This window comes from Fringilla coelebs (genome assembly GCF_963513975.1).
Source record: "Fringilla coelebs genome assembly, chromosome: 15".
Classification (NCBI taxonomy): domain Eukaryota; kingdom Metazoa; phylum Chordata; class Aves; order Passeriformes; family Fringillidae; genus Fringilla; species Fringilla coelebs.
Window position 1 is genome coordinate 4,007,713 of NC_140041.1, and position 17,829 is coordinate 4,025,541.

General features: G+C 57.0%; 1 protein-coding gene across 2 annotated transcripts in view; it reads right to left on the reverse strand.

The window, feature by feature from the left end:
* Positions 1 to 778: 778 nt before the first annotated feature.
* Positions 779 to 17,829, reverse strand: part of CXXC5 (CXXC finger protein 5) — a 35,910-nt gene continuing 18,859 nt past the window's right edge. The window contains exons 2-3 of one of the 2 annotated variants that reach the window (XM_084215913.1): positions 6,495 to 7,580; positions 779 to 1,733 (exon numbers count right to left, since the gene is read on the reverse strand). In XM_084215913.1, the coding sequence (XP_084072039.1) occupies positions 1,692 to 1,733; positions 6,495 to 7,280 (828 nt within the window). In that variant the 5' untranslated portion in view covers positions 7,281 to 7,580 and the 3' untranslated portion in view covers positions 779 to 1,691. Of the gene's footprint in view, positions 1,737 to 6,494; positions 7,581 to 17,829 lie in introns of both variants that reach the window. The other variant, XM_084215912.1, reaches the window with a different exon arrangement.

Here is a 17,829-nt window from a genome sequence, read left to right on the forward strand (position 1 = left end):
TCCTGCGGGTGCACATCTGGCCAGCAGATGCTGGCCCAAATGCTGGCTGGAGCTGGGGACAAAGGCTCTCACTCCCTCCTCCCGGCAAGGCAGAGCCAGCACTGCCGGCTCCAGCCGGATCTTCCTCTTGCCAGGCTGGGAGGGCCCTGGAGAACCTCCAGGGGACTGGTAGGAGGTTCCCAGCTCACCTGCCTGGCATGATTCCCAACACAGCACCCAAGCACTGGCAGCACTTGTCCATGACCAGCCCATCCAACATCGCCTCCACCCCAGACAGTTCCTGCTGAGGCCAGGCTGGAAAGCCATCCCAGAGCCCACTCACCTTTGGGAGCTCATTTCAGACTTGTCCCAGCAACACAAGCCTCACAGCAGTTCTTCCTGGCACTTTAATATTATTTCACCAAAACAAATGGTGCTGACAGTGCTGGGTAAAACTCCAGGCAGGTCAAGGAAATATCCCCGGGAGGAGCCAAGGCTGGCTTAGCCCAGGCACTGCCAGGATTAACCGTGGGGATTTAGCAGCCAGGGCGACTCCAGCTCAGCTCATCACACTGTCCCACCACGCTCTGGCATCATCACTGGCGAGGTCCCCACAGCCAGCAGGACCACAGCACGTGGGCCACCACCCCTGCTGGAGGGGCCTGGAGGGCTGGACAGAGGGGTGGGAGAGAAATAACCAAGCTGGAAATCATGACACAAAACATGCATTCATTTTATTCACAAAAACAGCCTGGATCGCTAAAACATTACAAACAGCATTTCAATTTAATGATGGAGAGAGAGCTGGAGAGACTGGGGGTGAACAGAAGAGAAATATCACTTTGCGTAACTGCTTCAGCACAGGTCCTGCAATATTTGTTTTATTTTGATTTTAACTTCTGTAAGTTTACAAAAATTACTTCTAGGAGTAAACCGTTGCAATTAGGAGGATTTTCTGTACGCAGCATTTCTTGTTCTATATTAATAAACTAACAACGACTCTTTTTTTTGCCTTTTTTTTACTCTTTTTTTTCCTTTTTTTGAATTCCGCCAGTTGTGTAGCAATTGTTTTCTTCCACCTTTTATACCGACCCTCTTGTGGGTTAAACTTCCAGAGGTGAATGGCGAGGAGAAGGGATACTACATCGCTTTAAACATATTCTCATTTATAAACATGAAGTTGAGGCATTCTAGAAACTATCCACTCTATTGTATGATGGGAAAGAATCAAATAAAAAGTATAAATGAGGGTGCAATTAAACAACTGTGCTAAATTACAGTAGTGCTTATTAGTAACTAGATTTTAAAAGGTTACTGTAAATTTACATTCCCTACACAAGTACTGCATCTTTCACACATAAACAACATCAACACCAAAACACAGAAAGAAACTGATTGTCCATACTCTGTCTATTAAGTCTTGGTACTTTACAGATCCATTGTTTTTTTCTTTTAATTATTTTTTTGTTTTTTATTTGAAAAGCAGTTAAATGTCTGACTAGGACTCGAAGATGTTAAAACGAACGCAAAAAAAAAAAAAGGAAAAAAAAGAAAAAAATTATAAAAACAGGAATGAGATTTGCGAGAAAATATTTTTGGTTCTAAAGAGACACAGGTGCATCCATTCATTTCAGCCAAAAATCCCTTGCCTGAGACAACACAAGCAAGCAGTGACATTGCACTTGGATGACGGAGCTTTGGGATTCCCGTTCCTACTGGAACCATCTGAACGCGGCTCCTGTAGGAAGCATCACCTTCTGGAAAGGAAGAGAGACAGGGAGGGGGACAGAAGAAGAAGGGACAAGGCATTAAGTCGGGTCCAGCACAGGTCCCTGCTGAGCAGCCACCCCTCACCCCCACCCTGGCACCCCAGTCCCCAGCCTTGGGAGGGATCCAGCCCAGGCTCAGCACTCTTGGATGCTGCTCTATATCCCAAGATTTCCAACCCACAATGCCAGCAGGAGGGAGACTGGGGTCCCCCTGCTGCCAGACGCCTCCGTGGCCATGCACCAGCACAGCAGCTCGGCCATTGCTCCCACATGCCTGTGTCCCCGTGTCCCCATGTCCCCGTGTCCCCGTGCTACAGCTGGCACAATGGCACAGCCCCTGGCTTCCCCTCCGGCCAGCAGTGAGCACAGTGGCTGGGCCGTGGACAGTCAGCATGGCCTGGCACAGCCCAGCACAGTCCCCTCACTGCCAGCCCCCTGCCATGGAGGGACAGACACCCAGAGGACAGGAGCCCAGGCACCAAATGAGTTTAGGAGTGCATTTGGATGGAAATAAAGGTAGGGAGTAGGAGCTGAATGGGCCTGGGGACACCAGAGCAGGAGCTGCTGAGGACATGGGACATACTCAGCCTCAAGGAACATCCTTGACCCCAAGACAGCAGCCCCAGGCACCACCAGGTACCTCAGCCCCTCACAGGGAAGAGGGATGAGTCCCACCAGGCTCAACCCCACACAGGGTCAACAAAGGGCCCAACAACAGACAAGATCTCTTAGGAGCCACCTCCAGGAAAGATGGTGTGGGGCCAAGCTCCAGTAGCACTGTGGTCCTCTGGAAGGAGAACCAGGGACATTATCCATCTGGAGGAGATGGAAAGCCTGTGCAATGTCCATGAGAACATGGGTGGAGTATGCAAGGACCACAACGTCTCTCAGTGCCAACAGCTCCAAACAAGGCTGAACTGTGCCAGCCAGACATACAATCACCACAGGATCACCACACAATCACCTGAGAGGACCTTTCAGGTTCCTCATCTCCAAACAGGCAAAGGACACCGATGGGAAAAAAGCCACAGGCTGCAATGACATGCGTGGGCCAGCATACTGGCCGCCATGGGGCAAGCAGGGGCACAATACTGAGCCCATGTGCAGAGCTGGGACACCTCATGTAGCATCCTAAGAGTCAAACCAGGCACATTTTGATCCTTAATTCCAAACAGGAGTCAGCCAGATCTCACTGGGTCCTTCTCTTGGATCAAGACACCAATCAATGAAACACCTGAGCAGCATCACCCCATCCCTGCAAGGAGGGTGTCCCCTTCCATAGGCACAACCCAAACACGGGGCTTGGGCAAGGGCAGGGGCTTGGAGGCCAGAATGGGCAGGAGCTGCTGGTGCCCAGCAGGCTGCTGACAGAGCCCACCTGCTCCCACTCCCATGTTGTGGAGCAAATTGAGCTGGGGCTGTCACAGGCATCACCCCTTCCCCAAGGTGCCTATAACACATAATCTGACACCTGGGAAGGCACAAGTGCCTGTGCCCAGCTCTGCACAGGGCTGTGGCACTCTACCCTGACCACACTGGATCCCACCCTTGCCACTGAATGCAGAACAGGCAGGGCAGAGCAGGGTGGACTCTCCAGCAAGGGCCACCTACCCTCCATCATCCCAGTGGAGAGGAAGAGGGGAGAGAGGGGGGTGCCCTCATGGGTCTGGAAGGACATGTCTGATAAATAACTCTGCTCCTTTATTATTAAATGAAGATGGACAACCAGCTCTAATGTGGATACCCAGGAGAGATCCCCCTCATCCCCACAATCAGAGACACACAGAATGGTTTAGAGGAGACTTAAAGATCATCTCATTCCCCCCCCTGCCATGGTCAGACCTTCCACCAGACCAGATTGCTTCAGGCCCCATCCAGCCTGGCCTTGAACACTTCCAGGGATGGGGCAGCCACAGCTTCTCTGGGCACCCTGTGCCAGGGCCTCAAACCCTCATCATTAACATCTCTACCTTATGTCCAACCTAAATCTTTCCCCTTTCAGTTTAAAACGCTCACCCCTTGTCCTTGATAGCCAGAGTCCCTCAGTGAGGCTGATGTGAGGGTGACAGTGACCCTCACTGGCTCTATCAGGAGCACCAAAGCTCTTCAGCACAGCTTCTCTGGGTGGAGAACAGCTCTGATGAGTCAAATCCCAACTATTTGTGGCCTTCATGTGACCTCCAGCTCTGCAGACAAGGCCAGGGTGACCTGTGCAGGGCTGGCCAGCAGCCCCCAAAGCATCAGCCAGGGTTGCTAGGGCTGGCAGAGCCCAGAGGAGCCTGGTCAGGGCAGGGACGTGCTGCTGCCTGCTCCCAGCACCCAGCCTGGCTGGTCTCAGAGCCCCAGGCAGCCCCAGCACAGTAGGACACCAGCAGTGACCGGCTCTTCAGGCTCTGTAGATGTGCAGATAAAGCTTAACAGCCACTGAGGGATTTAGCCCGTTTTTTTACGCCACCATAAAGGTTTAAATCTATTTTTTTTTACTGCTTGATTTTAGATCAATGTTTAATCGTAGCTGCAGCCCCTGTCTGGGCTCTCTGAGGACATTCCTCTGGTTGCACAGGGGTGGCAGGACAGAGTCACAGTCCTTCCTCTGGGGGGGCAATGGCACTGCCCCCCACAGACAGGGACACTGCTTCACAAAGCCTTGTGAATGATTCAGCCCCATATGAAGGGCCACTGAATGGCCCCTTCTGTCCCAGTGTCCAGTACAGCAGTGTGTGGCACCCCACCAGCACCAGCAGTCCATGGAACTCTGCATCCTGGCCCCCTCCAGACAGATCTCCAGCACAGCATAGGTGCTGGTGGTTGCCCTACAGTTAGCCCCATGTATGAGCAAGGCTGGTTGACAGATTAGATTCAAAACCCAGCTTTGACCCAGGTGACCTGGCACATCGGCCGGGGTCATGGTGTCCCTGTCCCTGCCACAGTCTTACCAAGGTCAACACACAGTGCAAGTGGATGTTCTGAGGGAGGGGATGGTCTGTCATGAAAAGGGGATGGTGACGCCCTGGAGTGACCCACACCTGCCCAGACATCCATCCATCCATCCATCCATCCATCCCACCTGCATGGTGGCATCTCTCTAGAGCCTCAACACACCTGGTCATGCCCAGGGGGATGGGGCTCATCTCCGGTGGGGCTCAGCTCTGCCAGATGCAGAACCCTATTTCAGTGGCCTCAATTTCCCAGCCAGTCATGAGATGGAGAAACCCATCACAGGGGTGACTGTTCCATGGTTCCTGGTGCTATTTATCACCCCCAGACCCGGTGCTGGGAGAAGGGAGCGACTCCTCCGGCTGCTGCGAGCTCCGAGTCTATTGACCCGCTTTAGGACTCTTTGGAAGAAATGAACTTTTTTTTTCCCTTTCTCCCTTTTTCCAGATCACTGACTCAGCAAATTAGAACAAGAATATAATTTAGCAATACAGCGGTTTTTGAAAGACACAGTCCCCCTCTCCTCATCCCCACCGCCCAAATAGATTTTTTTTCCCCTTCAGTATTCATTCAGAGCTGATGCTAATTGAAAAACGTAGAACGTGGCTAAGGGAACGGTAGGCTTTGGTTGCATGGGGACCACCAGAGGATGGGCAAAGCCCTTGTGCCAGGATGCACGATCCAGCTATGTCCAGGTGACTTTTTAGCCTATCTGCGTCTCCATGGGGATATGCTCACCGGAAGGAGGAAGCACACCAGCATGGCTGAGAGTAGGGTCAGCTCACAGAAAAATTAAACCTGGCTTCAGCACAACACCTGGGTGTGCAGGAAGAGGGAGGCTCTGCCAGAGCAGTGTCTGCATGGGGCACCCCTGCCCTGCTGGCACCCAGCCCCCAGCCATGCCACGCCACCAGCAGCTGCCCACAGCCCCTAATGAGTTTCAGGCCCACACAACCCATGTCACCAGACTTCCCCTGTAGTCCCCACATGAATGTCACACCTCCCCAGTGGATTTGGCAAGGTGGCACCTCAACCCAATGGCTCTCCTCCAAAGCCAAGGACATCCACAAGCAGGCCATGGTGGGCAGTGACAGTCTGAGCAGCTGGCCCACACCAGGGCACCTGGGCATCCCCAGCAGGAGTAGGGATGTGCCTGGCTCTGCTGGGTGCTGAAACAGGAGCACTGCCAGCGGGGACTGCAGCACTGCTGCCACAGGAAATCCAGCTCCTGCCTTATGGACTCATGCTGGCCCAGGGGGACCCAGCAGAGCCACTCCACTGGGGATGGTACCCAGTGCACACTGCAGCAGTTTGCTCCCAAAACCAGGGATCGTCATGCTCCTGCTCAGAGTAGAGTGAGCTGAGGGGTTGGGCTTCAGCTGAACTCTGGCCACAGGTTTCATCATCACCAATTACCCCGAGGTCTGCCCCAAAAAGTCATCCCCCTCATCAGGGGTTAGATGTTGCTCCCCAGCTCAGGGAGCTGCCACCCACTGAAGACAGGGGATGCTGTCACCAAAACCCCAGCAGAGTCCTGCTGCTGCCTGTGCTTGCAAAGGGGAGAGCAAAGTCCAGCATGCCCAGGGAGAGACCCCAGCCCTCCTCCCCACATCAATCAACCCCAGTACGTAGCAGGGGGTGGGGACTGGGGGCACGGGCAGAGCACACATCTCAGGGTGAGAGCTGTTAATGGAAAAGGGAAAAATAAAAAAAAGTAAGAAGTACCAGGTGTTTTATTATCTAGGGCAAGATCCAAACCCAGGAGCGCAGCCCGAGGAGGGGTTAGGGTGCCTGAGAGGGGCCGGTTACCTCCAGTGCTGCAGAAGGCTTCTTTTTGAGTTCTTCACATTTTCGGAATTTGCAAATCTGGTGGCCAGTTTTGCGATTCCTACAACTGCTGCACTGCTCGCAGTTTATCCGTCTTCGGCAGGGCGGGCACATGCCGCATCTTTTCCGTTTCTTTTTCCCCGAATTGATGGCAGATGCCAACTCATTCTGCATGGGATACTCTGCCAAGCCAGCCATATGGAGCGCGCTCTCTGCCAGAAACACGCCGGCAGGGGTCATAATGAAAAGGCCTGGGTTGATGGGAAAAGCCCCCAGGTAAGGAAAATCAGAGGGGCCGTTCATTGTCTCTGCAGCTGAGACTGCCTCCATGTCAGAGATACCAGTCCCGTGCTCGCTTGTTAGAGGAAGATGCTCCTGTACCACTCTTTTGAGCATTTCTGTCGACTGAGCAAACTGTTGGAGGGCGGTCTGTCCTTCTGAGGAGAGCTCCGACATCCGGTCTAATTTGCTCAGCATACTAGAGATGTTTTTGTGCTTTGAGGTAGAATGACTTTTATCCACAGTCGCATCGTTGCCATTAGCTAAGGGGTTGCCTTTCTCTGAATGTTCGCTTACCGAGCTGCTGCTACCAAAGGTGGAATAGTGGGAGAGTGGACGGGACTTCTTAAGACTTTTGTTCAAAGGTTCACTTATTATTCCACTTTTGTTCCTCCTCTCGGAGTTGACAGGGGGTTGAGAGTCATCTTGGTTATTTTTTTCCGTCTCTGGCTTGTTCCCAGTGTCTTGATGGGAGCCCGAATTTGACATGGTGCCCGGAGCACAACAACCAAACCAACCCCAAAATTAAAAAAAAAAAAAAAAAAAAAAAAAAAAAAGCCAAAAAATAAAATAAAAAAAAACAACCCAGCAAAAAACCCAAAAACCCACCCTAATGCCAAAGTGAAAGACCCCCAAAGCCCTTCTGGTAGCACTGGCCCGCCAGCCACCGGGGACGCTCAGACGGGGCCGCGCATCAACGGGGCGTCTCCTCCCGCGCTGGCTGCGGAGGACTCAGGGTGCTCTCAGTGCACAGACATACTCTGCGGCTCTGGGACACACCACGCGGCTCTGGAAGGAGAAAAGAAAAGAGAGTTAGCGCTGGCAAGAGCCAAGAGGCTTTTCAAAGCGGCTCTTCCTCCCCCTGCCATGAAAATCTCAGCGCCGCGAACAAAGGAACTCCAGGGAACGGACCTCAGTGGAGATCCGTTCCGCTGCTCTCTAAAAGGGTCGCCATCCAGACACAAGTGGGGGGTCACAGGGGAAGTCCTGGCCTGGTAGCAATGGCACTCTGATACTTAAAGGCTCTCTGTGCCCAGCTCTCCTCCCCCAGGGACAGCAGCCCCAGGGAAGTCACGGGGCTCATCTCCCGCTCCGCTCCAGCGGCGTGCGGCCCCACACCGGATGGGACCGCAGGCGCCAGCGCGATGCTCCCAGGCCAGGAGCTGGAGCTCATGCAAGGGGTGCCTGGTTCCCATCCTGCAGCCACCCTTGTCCCCCAGGCCAAGTGCCATGGAGGCAACGGCCCAGCTCCCACAGTCCCAGGGACGCTGCTCACCCAGCTCAGGCTAGACTGCACCCTGTTTCCTCCTCCTCCTCTTTCTCCTCCTGGACCATTGTCCCTGAGCCAGCACTGGGCAGGGGAAGGAAGCCACATGGAGAATGGCAATGTCCACCTTCAAGTGCCTCAGGGATCCACAGCATCCTCCTCCAAATCCCACCAACAGCTGCAGTGTTCACCCCAAATCCCATAGGGAGCTGCACCATCCAATTCTGAGTCACTTCCAGCATCCACTTCCAAATCCCATGGGCATCCATGGTTCAACTCCAAATTCCCATAAGAGCTGCAATGACCACTTCCAAATCCCGTGGACAGCCGTGGTATCCACCTCCTAACCCCACCAAGGGCTGCAGTGTCCATCTCCAAACCAAACAGGGAGCTGCAGCATCCACTTCCGAGCCTCATCAGGAGGTGCAGTGCCCACCTTCAACCCCATAGGGAGCCACAGCATCCACCTCCAAGCCCCAGTGCTGACCTCCTGCCATGCCCCAGCATGCCCAGCACACATGCCCAGCTGCTCCAGCAGCACCATGGGCTCAGCAGTGACAGCAAGAGCCTTCCTGGAGCGGATGCTATGCTGTTGTCCCTGGGGCGACTCCGGGGCAGCTGGGTCCAGTGTGGCTGCAAACACTTGTTGTTGTGAAATTCCTCCTCCTCCTCCCTCCCGAGCACGCACGCACACAGGCACCGCCAAGTAATCAGGCTTTAGAGGAGAAAAGCTGCAGGGCTTAATGGAGCAGGAACCCACGTCCCCACCCCGGCGGCAGTTGGGGGAGGGTGGCACTGGGAGGAGGCCCCTCGCCCACCCCACCCCTTCATCCTGGCTATCCCAGCACCTTCCTCTCCAGGGCCCAGACGGGGATGTGGCCACGTCTGGAGAGCTCTGCTGAGACCCTCACTCCTGTGTAGGGGTGATGCAGCAGAGCAAGGGGCATCCTGCACCCCCACACCCCACTCCTGCTCATCCATCACCCTTCGGATCCCCTTCTCCGGTGCAACCACAGGAACCCCACAATAACCCAGGAGGACCCTTTCCCACGGACAGAGCTCGGGCATCGCCCTTAAAACGCTGATGGGGGCAAGGTCCTTGTGCCAACTGCCGTGGTACCGGCTGTGGAAGCAGCCCCGGTGTCTCACTCCGGTGCCAGAGCCGGCTCGCCCACGGAGAAACCCCCCCGCCCTGGCGCTGAAAACCGCTTGCTTCAGCTGCTGCGGGATTTAAGATGCAGCGCGGATCGATGCAGGGCTTGGGCTCCAGCCGGGAGCTCGCCAGGCCACGTGGGGAGGGAGGCTGCGGCGGCAGGACGGGCTGCCCTTCCCCAGCATCCCGCTCCGCGCCAGGCGGGGGGATGCTGGGCAGCCGTGAGGTGGGGCGCACCCCAAAGGGATTATGGGGTGCTGGGAAGATGGGCGAGCTGCTGCCATGCAGCTGAACCAACCAGCCCCCTCTGCCAGGGAGGTGGGGGACCTGTCCCTGGAGACCTTGGGACGGGTCACACCTTAGTGCCGACAGCAACGGGCGCTGGGGCCGGAGCGGGGAGCGCGGCAGGAAAAGCACCGGACGGGAGGATGTGAGATAAAGCGCTCGGTGGTGTTATCTCACGCCTGCCCGCGGCCGCCTTTCCTGCGGCCCTGCGCCTCTTCCGCCCGCCGTGCACGGAGCCAAGCGCCCGGCCAGAGCGGGCCGGCATTGCCACCCTGCCCGCTCGCCCTGGGGCATCGGAACCACCGTGCCGCGGGGCTACCGGGGAGCTACGGGCCGTTCCCAGCCTCGACTGCTGGAGATGCTCCGGCAAAGAGCTGGGTCCTGCCCGCATGGGTCTCCCCACGGCCCCACAGCGGGCTCCCGGTGCCAGAGTGGAGAGGACACCGGCTGAAGCCACGGCGTGGTGACCATTTCCACCAGTTCCCATCTTCTTCTGCAGCCAGACACCGTCCAGCCTCCCTGGCTAGTCCCACCGTGCCACACGGATCGGGTACCAGCAGCTCTGAGCTCCCGCTGGCCGCCCCCTCCCACCGGGGCGATGGCTGCACAGCCTGGCACAGTCCCCGGGCACCCGCGGCTGCGGGACAGGGCCACCCCCGCCCACCCGGTGCGGCTCCCCGCACCCACGGAGACACCGGGCACGGCGCCGTGGCCGCGCTCAGCCCCAGCGGCGCAAGGCAGTGCCCGCTGTTGGCACGGGGTGCGGCGCCGAGCCGTGCCGAGCCGTGCCAGCGGCGCCACCGCACAATCCCGCCATTGTCCGGGCCGCCGCTTTGCCTCCGCCAGCTCCCACCATCTGCAACCACCCGGCGCTGCCCTCCAGCCCCCGGGGCCACCGCGCCAGCAGGCGCCGGACACCGCGGCCGTGCCAGCTGGGACGGGTCTGTCCCCACGCTGTCCTCGCCAGGCACCCCACACCGGGGTGCTGGGGGGTACGTGGCTAGCTCACATGAAAGGGGGGGTCCCCCACCCTGACACCGCGGGACCACCCAGCACAGCAGATATCACTGCTCCCCGCCAGCCGCTGCCCGGCCCTGTCGTTAATTGCAGCGGGGGGAGGAATTAATGATCTTAATCCCTTCTTTATGATTGACCCGAGTAAAGACGGTGAGGGCCCCCCCGTCCCGTTTCTGCCCCTTTTCCGGCCCCCATCCCTTGGGGAAGGCGCCGGGCAGCGTCATCTGGGTCCCTGTCAGAAGGTGCTTAGTCCCGGCCGCGGCATTAAGGGGCACGTGATGGGCTCCCTCAGCCGGGTCTTTGCACGGGGCAGCTTAACAGCCTGGAGGGACGCCAGGGTTCAAGGGGACACCACCAAGGTCGGGAGGCCCCAACCCACCACCAGGAGTTCCCAAGCCTTTGCAGGGCACTGTTCCTCCCCTGCAACCAACCCCTGCCATGTCCAGGGTCCAAAGGCCAGGGGGTCCCAGTGTGAGGGACGGCACGTGTGGAACATGTTGTCCTGAGAAGCTGTGGCTGCCCCATCCCTGGAAATGTTATAGGGCAGATTGGAGGGTTACCCAGTTAGTCCAGGGTTTGGAGTAACCTGGTCTGGTGGAACATGTCCCTGCCCACAGCAGGGGTGGAATGAGATGATCTTTAAGGACACTTCAAACCCAAACCATCTTGTGATTCTATGATTTCCATGGGTCATCCCGAAGACCTGCCTCCCACCAGACTGGAATGCTCAGATGGGGCAAGGCAGGGGTCTTCTATGACCCTGGTGAGGAAAAAATGGGATACCCCTCTACCCAGATCTTCCCCCAGTTCTCAGCCCCACACCACCCCTCACCTCCTTCACTCTGCCCCAGGGCTCCCTGCACCCCAGCACACAGGGGACTGCTCTGCAATAGTCCTGACAACGCCAAAATAAATAAAGGTTGCAAAAGGATCATCTCTGGTGGTCCGGAAAAACCCCTGCCAGCCAGGGAGACCGGCTGAGAGTCCCCTCAGTTGCAGGCACCATTCACTGTCAGAGGGGAGCAGGAGAGGAGCTTCGCTTTTCCTAAAAAATGACAAGCTGCAAATTCCAGCTGGCTCCCCTGTGTTTTCGCTGCATGGCTGGAAAGCCATCAGCTCCCGCCGACCTAAAAAGTCTCGTCTTCAAGAAAGAACTTCTGCTTTCCTTTAATTTTAAATAAATCACCCTCTTCCCAGAAAAGCCGCCGGTTGGTCAGCCGTGCACAGACACAGCGTAAAGGAAGAAGAAAGCAGCAAAGCTGAAGCCGAGCTGCTCCCGGGCTCTGGAAACAAAAGGAGAAAATCAAAATTCGCCTTTTTTCTAATCCCTGGGCGCTGGGTGGGCACTGGGGGCGGTGGCTTTGTCCGCCCGCAGCAGACGGAGGACGAGGACGGAAGGGACCCCGGCGTCTTTTCAGCCTGGAGAAAGGCTGCAATTGTCCCCTCTGCCGCGTTTTTGTCCCCACTTCCTCCCCCTCGCCGTGTGGCCGCCCGCCCGGCATGGCCCCCACCTCCTCCCCACCACCATCACCCCCTGCTGATGGATGGACAGATGGATGGACGGACTCAGCCGTGCCATGGACCGACGAAAGTAGGGTCTCCACCACCAGCATGTGCCCCTCTTGATGGCATAGCAGGAAGGATGTCAGTCAAGGGAGACTGCAACCGGAGGCCCCTTCCCCTTGCAGCTCCAAAGAGGGGCTGGGGGTGGTCCCTGTGCTCCTCAGCTGCCCTGGCCAGCAGTGGACAGGACCTTGAGCTGGCCAGGAGCATGGCATCACAGGTGGTGGAAGCGATGCATGGGGAGACAAGACACCCTGGAGGCATCCTGGTGTGTGAAACACATCCTGGGATGAGACACCTGGTGGGTAGAACAGCACCACGGCCCTGTAGCACTGCCACAAGCCAGAAGGCCCAGCAACAACCCAGGTCAAAGGCTCAGGAGAACAAGCCCCACCAGAACAAGGTTCACAGCAGCTCTGACCCCAGCACCACAGCAGCTGATTCAGCAACCAGGTGCCCATTTCTGCAGCACAGTCAAACCTGCTGTTCCCTCCACCAGGTGACACAGGTCAGCTGAAACAGGCGGAGATGTCTTATCACAGCCTCACCAGCCAGATGTCCAGCAGCAGGGGAACCAAGAGAGAATTCAATCCATGATCTCCCAAGGCTGATTACCCCTACAGGACACCCATCCATGGTGCCTGATAACCAGGTGCCTGAGGCAAAGACAAGCCTGTTATTTGCAAGCCATCATTTCTGTCAACCCAACAGCCCCCAAGCTCTGCTCTCTGCATTCATCCTTCCAAAAACTGGTCCAGCCAGAAGATCCACTCCTGAACGTACCATGAAAGTTACCATCACCCACCACCTTTTCTCCAGACATCAAGAGAGGATACCAAGGCCTGGGGGAGGTTTGGGCAGTGCTGTGAATGCTCAGGCTCACCCTGGGTGGGTTAAAGAGCCTGAGGTATGACAGGTCAAGGTCTGACAGATTGCCAGATGGGCAACTCACACGGACATAGCTCATCTCTTGTGCTCCAGAACATCCTTCGAAGGGCCGGTCGTGGTAGCCACTCTGCTTGTCTCTGCTGCCGAGGTGGCACTGAGGGATGTTAAGAAGCCAACTCCTGAATTAAAAAAGCTATGGAAGATTAAATCCAGCATCTGGAGTTTGCCCTGGAAGCAGATGGCAAATCATCATGGTGCACAGAGTGGCTTTCACCCGTCTCCTCCTCGCAGGCAGCCACTCAGCCCCAGTGACGTGACCCAGGAGCAACTCTGGACATATACACAGGGTGGGCCCGGATGTATCCTGCCAGACACATCCTCAGGGACAGCATGGTGAGGCCATGCCACATCCTGCTGAGCAGGCAGGAGGTGATGCCACCTCCCCAGGTGGGCTCCCTCCCCCAGGGATCCAACAAGGGCATATATTTTCCCACCTGTGCTGGGTTTTTCCATGTAGCCCCATGGTTGCTGCAGGAATCCCAATCTGCTGGCACAGCCACACCCAGATGCCTGATTCACCCCAGAACCTATCACCAATGTGCCCTGGACTCCAAGGAGCTTATCATCGTGGAGAGGACAAGGAAGTGCCCAGGGATACCACTGCCTCAGTGCATATCCTTGAACCCCACCCTGTGCCCTGGCACAGCTGGAGCCCCCACGGCAGGGACCGGCCTGCTCCCGGGGCTGCCCCAGCTGGGAAATGTGGCTGTGTCCTGCCTCCGCGGGGTGGTGGTTACGGATTAAGGAGTCTTAAATGTCAGACGACCAGGCGCTCCCTAGAAATCCACTTATCTCCGCTGCCACTCGGAGCGGCCAGAGCCGGGCGGTTATGGAGATAACGCGATTTGAAGCGTCCACCCGAGCATTGCAGGGCTGCGGGTGCCCTGCGGACAGCGCCAGGCACCTCCTCCCCTCCCCCGCTCGCCCAGCTGCTGCCCAGAGAGCCGGGTGATGGCCACGCTGCTCAGCCCGGGGGCTGCACCCACCTGCGTGGTCCCCCCCTCCCCAATTCCGGGGGATGAGGGAGGCTTGGCAGCCTCGGTGCTCATCCATCCCCCCCTGTGCCAAAGCTGCACCAATTCGCTGCCCAAATCCTAAAACGACTGTAACTAAAACCTACCAGATTGAGCCTGGGGAAGAGCCCCCCCCGCCTCTCCCCCCTCTCCAAATGGGATTGAACAGATCTGCTCTCGCACGAGCCCAGCTCGCAGCCAAGCAGCATCTGACATTCACGCGCCGTGGCACGGCTCTGCCGCTCGCCCACTCCCCCCGGCTCGGCATCGCCCCGGAGATGCGCCAGCAATCCCAGCCCAGCAGAACACCCCCTGTCCTCTGCTAATCCCCTCCAGACCTTCCTGGAGGGACTCTTTGGCCCAACTAGTTCCCCATGTTCTGTCCACTGAGTGAGGTCCCCAAGGTGATTCAGGGCCGAGAGGTTCAGGCAGAATGACCCCAGGGCATGGGGGACAGGTGGGCAGGGGCAGGCGCTGCCCGATGGCAGATGCCAACAACAACGGGTATCCCAGCAGGACCCCCAAAGAACCGGGGGGCTGAAGGTGGCTTTGCCCTGGGGAGACCCACATGTGCCTGCCTAGGCCAAGCTAAGATGTGTGAATCGCTCTGCTAACAGATGGGGCGATTACAGTGTCAATTACTTGGGGTCTGACCGACAACCAGGTCACAGAGAGACCCTTGGCATGGGCAGAGTGAAGGCAAGGTAATTAAAAACCAGGGGAGAAGTTGTAGGCACAGTCACATGGGAATACTGGATGGCAAAGAGCCCCAAAGCTAGCAGTGCCACCTTCAATGGTGTTCCAATAATGTTCTTTTTTGCCACCTCCAATGGTGCCCAAATCTATTCATGCCACCTCCAACTCTCACCCTCAATTGTGCCTAAATCCGTTAGTGCCACCACAAGTGCCACCTCCGGCAGCACCCAAATCCATCAGTGCCATCCTCAAGAACAGCTCCAGCCTGGAGAGGTCCCCTTGTGCTCCCAGCTCTCTCAAAACCTCATCCCTCCACATCCCACCAGGCAGCTCCATGGTGGCAGAGAAGCTGCTCCAGATCCCAGGAGTGCTGGCACTGGGATGGGTGGGTGCATCCACGCCAGCACCTGTGTCATTGTCACCACTGTCACCACTGTCAGCTCAGTGCATGTGAGTTTGGCCATTAATGGGTGGTGGGAACCTTATGGTGCTCACTGATGAGATGCCAAAAGCCCACCATCCCTGCTCCTGAGGGCAGCCGCTTTGGAAGAGCCACTTTTCCCAGCAGGAAGGCGACGGCCCCGTCGGACAGCGGGTCCGCAGACGGCAGCCATTGACAGATGTCTGAGAGGACGGCAATAATCCCGTCTTCCTCTGGGAGGATTCGGGTCGCCCTCGCCCTCACCGGGGGTTTATCCATTGTCTGGATCTGCCGGCGGTTGTTATTTTTGGTCAGCACCGCGTTTTGCTTGGCCTCGCTGGCAGGAGGGAAATAGGAGGAAGAAGAGAAAGGGGAGGAAGGCTGCTTGGCCAGGGCTTGGCGGGGGGAAGACCAGCTCAGCTTTGGGAGGGGGCAGTGAGGCACCCCACAGCCCTCAGGGAGTCCGAGTCGGTCTCTTCCCAGCCGCACAGCCTTGCTGAGCACAGCCAAAACTCACCACAGTGACAGGGCTGGCACCATCCCATCCCCAGTGGTGCCCAGGGGAGTTGCTTCCAGTAAGCCCAGTGGGCCAGAGAGGCTGGAGAGGTTTTGGGGTACAAGTTTTGGGAGGCAGGCAGCAGTCAGGGTTCTCTCTGTCACCAAAACAAGTGGAGGGGTGTTCTCTGAGGGATGAGCAAACCCTGCCCATAGATCCACATGAGTCTCAGGTCCATGCAGACAAGCCAAAAAAAGTTGGGTAGCTTCAGGAAGACATCCCCAGCCTGCCCTGACCCCCTGGACTGTGAACTCCCATCCTTCACGCCTCACCCTCAGCACTGCAGCACCCTAACAGCATCCCAGCCCTGATGGCAGGTCCCGTCCTCCCTGGTAGCTTGGAGCTCACCAGCATTGCAGGGTGCAGCTCAGGCAGCGCCTGAGATCTGCACCTGGATCACTACAGAGGCACTAGTGAGACACTGGAACAGGTCACCCAGAGCAGCTGTGGCTTCCCCATCCTGGAAATGTCTGAGGCCAGGTTGGATGGGGTTTGGAGAAACCCAGGATCGCAGAAGGTGTCCCTGCCCATGGCAGAGGTCTGGAATGAGATGAGCTTTAACATCCTTTCCAACCCAAACCATCCCATGTTTCTGTGATTCTATCCTGCTGAGACAGGTACAAGGGGAGGCAGAGCTGCGGTAAGAGCAACCAAGAGGATGTTTCTAGGGAGAAGACACAGAAATGCCTCAAGACTTTGCTTCTCCCCATCTCCCCAGCAGCGATGCAGGGAGTATCCCCTCAAGGCAGGGCTTGCCATCCTTCTCCACATCTTTCCACCACCTCCCAGCTTGCCTGCAGAGCAGGAAGACAGGACAAAGATGCCTCCCCACTCCGTGGGATCTCGCTCCTACAAGAGATGGAAGGCATGAGCACAAAACTGCCTCTCTCGAGCTTTCCCCACGCTCAGCACCGCTTGTCATTCAAGCAAACCCCGTGGCCTTTAAGCTGCCAAGGTACCAGAGCTGCTCTGGAATTGGAGTTCGCTCGGCTCCTGCCCTGGAGCAAGGAATCTGAAACGCTGCCACTGGAAACGAAACAGAGCATCCGTCATTTTACTTGCCAGAAATATATCCAGCCCCCAAAAAAAGAAATACTGCCTGCAAAAGAGCCAGCAACAAAGCCCTCGATTCCACCGGTGAAGCAGAGCCCGGCGTCAGGCATTTGCACTGGAATTCTGATTCTCCTCCCAGTTCAAAATCACCCAAACTAAACCGAGCAGCAGGGCTGGGTTATGGCCAAAGGGGCCAGAAGAAGGGCACCAGGTCATAATCAGAAGCTCTCACCTAGGATGCTACAAAGAAAATCCATGGGTTTGAAAGGAAAAGAAACAGGTGGCAGAGGCAGGGCTGAGGGGATGAAAGGTCCAGAGGAGCACAGCGAAGCCCAGGCAGCCCCGCTGTGGGGATGTCCAGGGGACCCCACCCTGCCCACGGCATCCTGCCTGCAATGCTCCCAGGCAGGCAGGTCAGCACCCCCAGCCATCCCCAGTGGCATCCCCAGGAAAAGCAGCAGCGCGTTCCCAGCCAGCCCAGCCCCCAGCCCAGGCACGCCAACCCAAATATCTGCGAGAGGCGCTCCCCTCCCTGGGAACGGCCACTCGCCGCAGAGTTCACATGCCCCAGCAATGCCTGATTAAACTCCCAAACTCCAAGGGAATACCCCTGAGGCTGTCTGAAGATAAGCTAGGAGCTAGGCTGCTCTCAGGAAACGCAGGAACTGGGAAAGAGCAATCCCTTTTTTTTTTTTTTTTCCTTTTAGATCCAGAATAACACAGAGCAAAGCCTGTTGCTCTCTAGCTCAGCCACAAGCTGAGCTCACTGCTGTGCACCCCGAGAGCTTCCTGCTCCCTGAGACATCGCAGGTGACTGACCCCTGCTGCAAGCCAGATCCTGCTGGAGGCATTGGGGATGGAACCAGAGAGCCAGGACAACTCCAGGCAGCACAGGGGAGCAGGCTGGAAGGTGCTGAGCAAGAGGACAGAGCTGGAGCCCTGGCAGAGGGGAGGGTGCTGCCCAGGACACTGGGTGCCAGAGGATGGGGACACTTGCTGCCAGCACCTCCAGGACTGGGATGCTTGGCAGGTGCTCCACCATTTTGGTTCACCCTAGGGAACACCT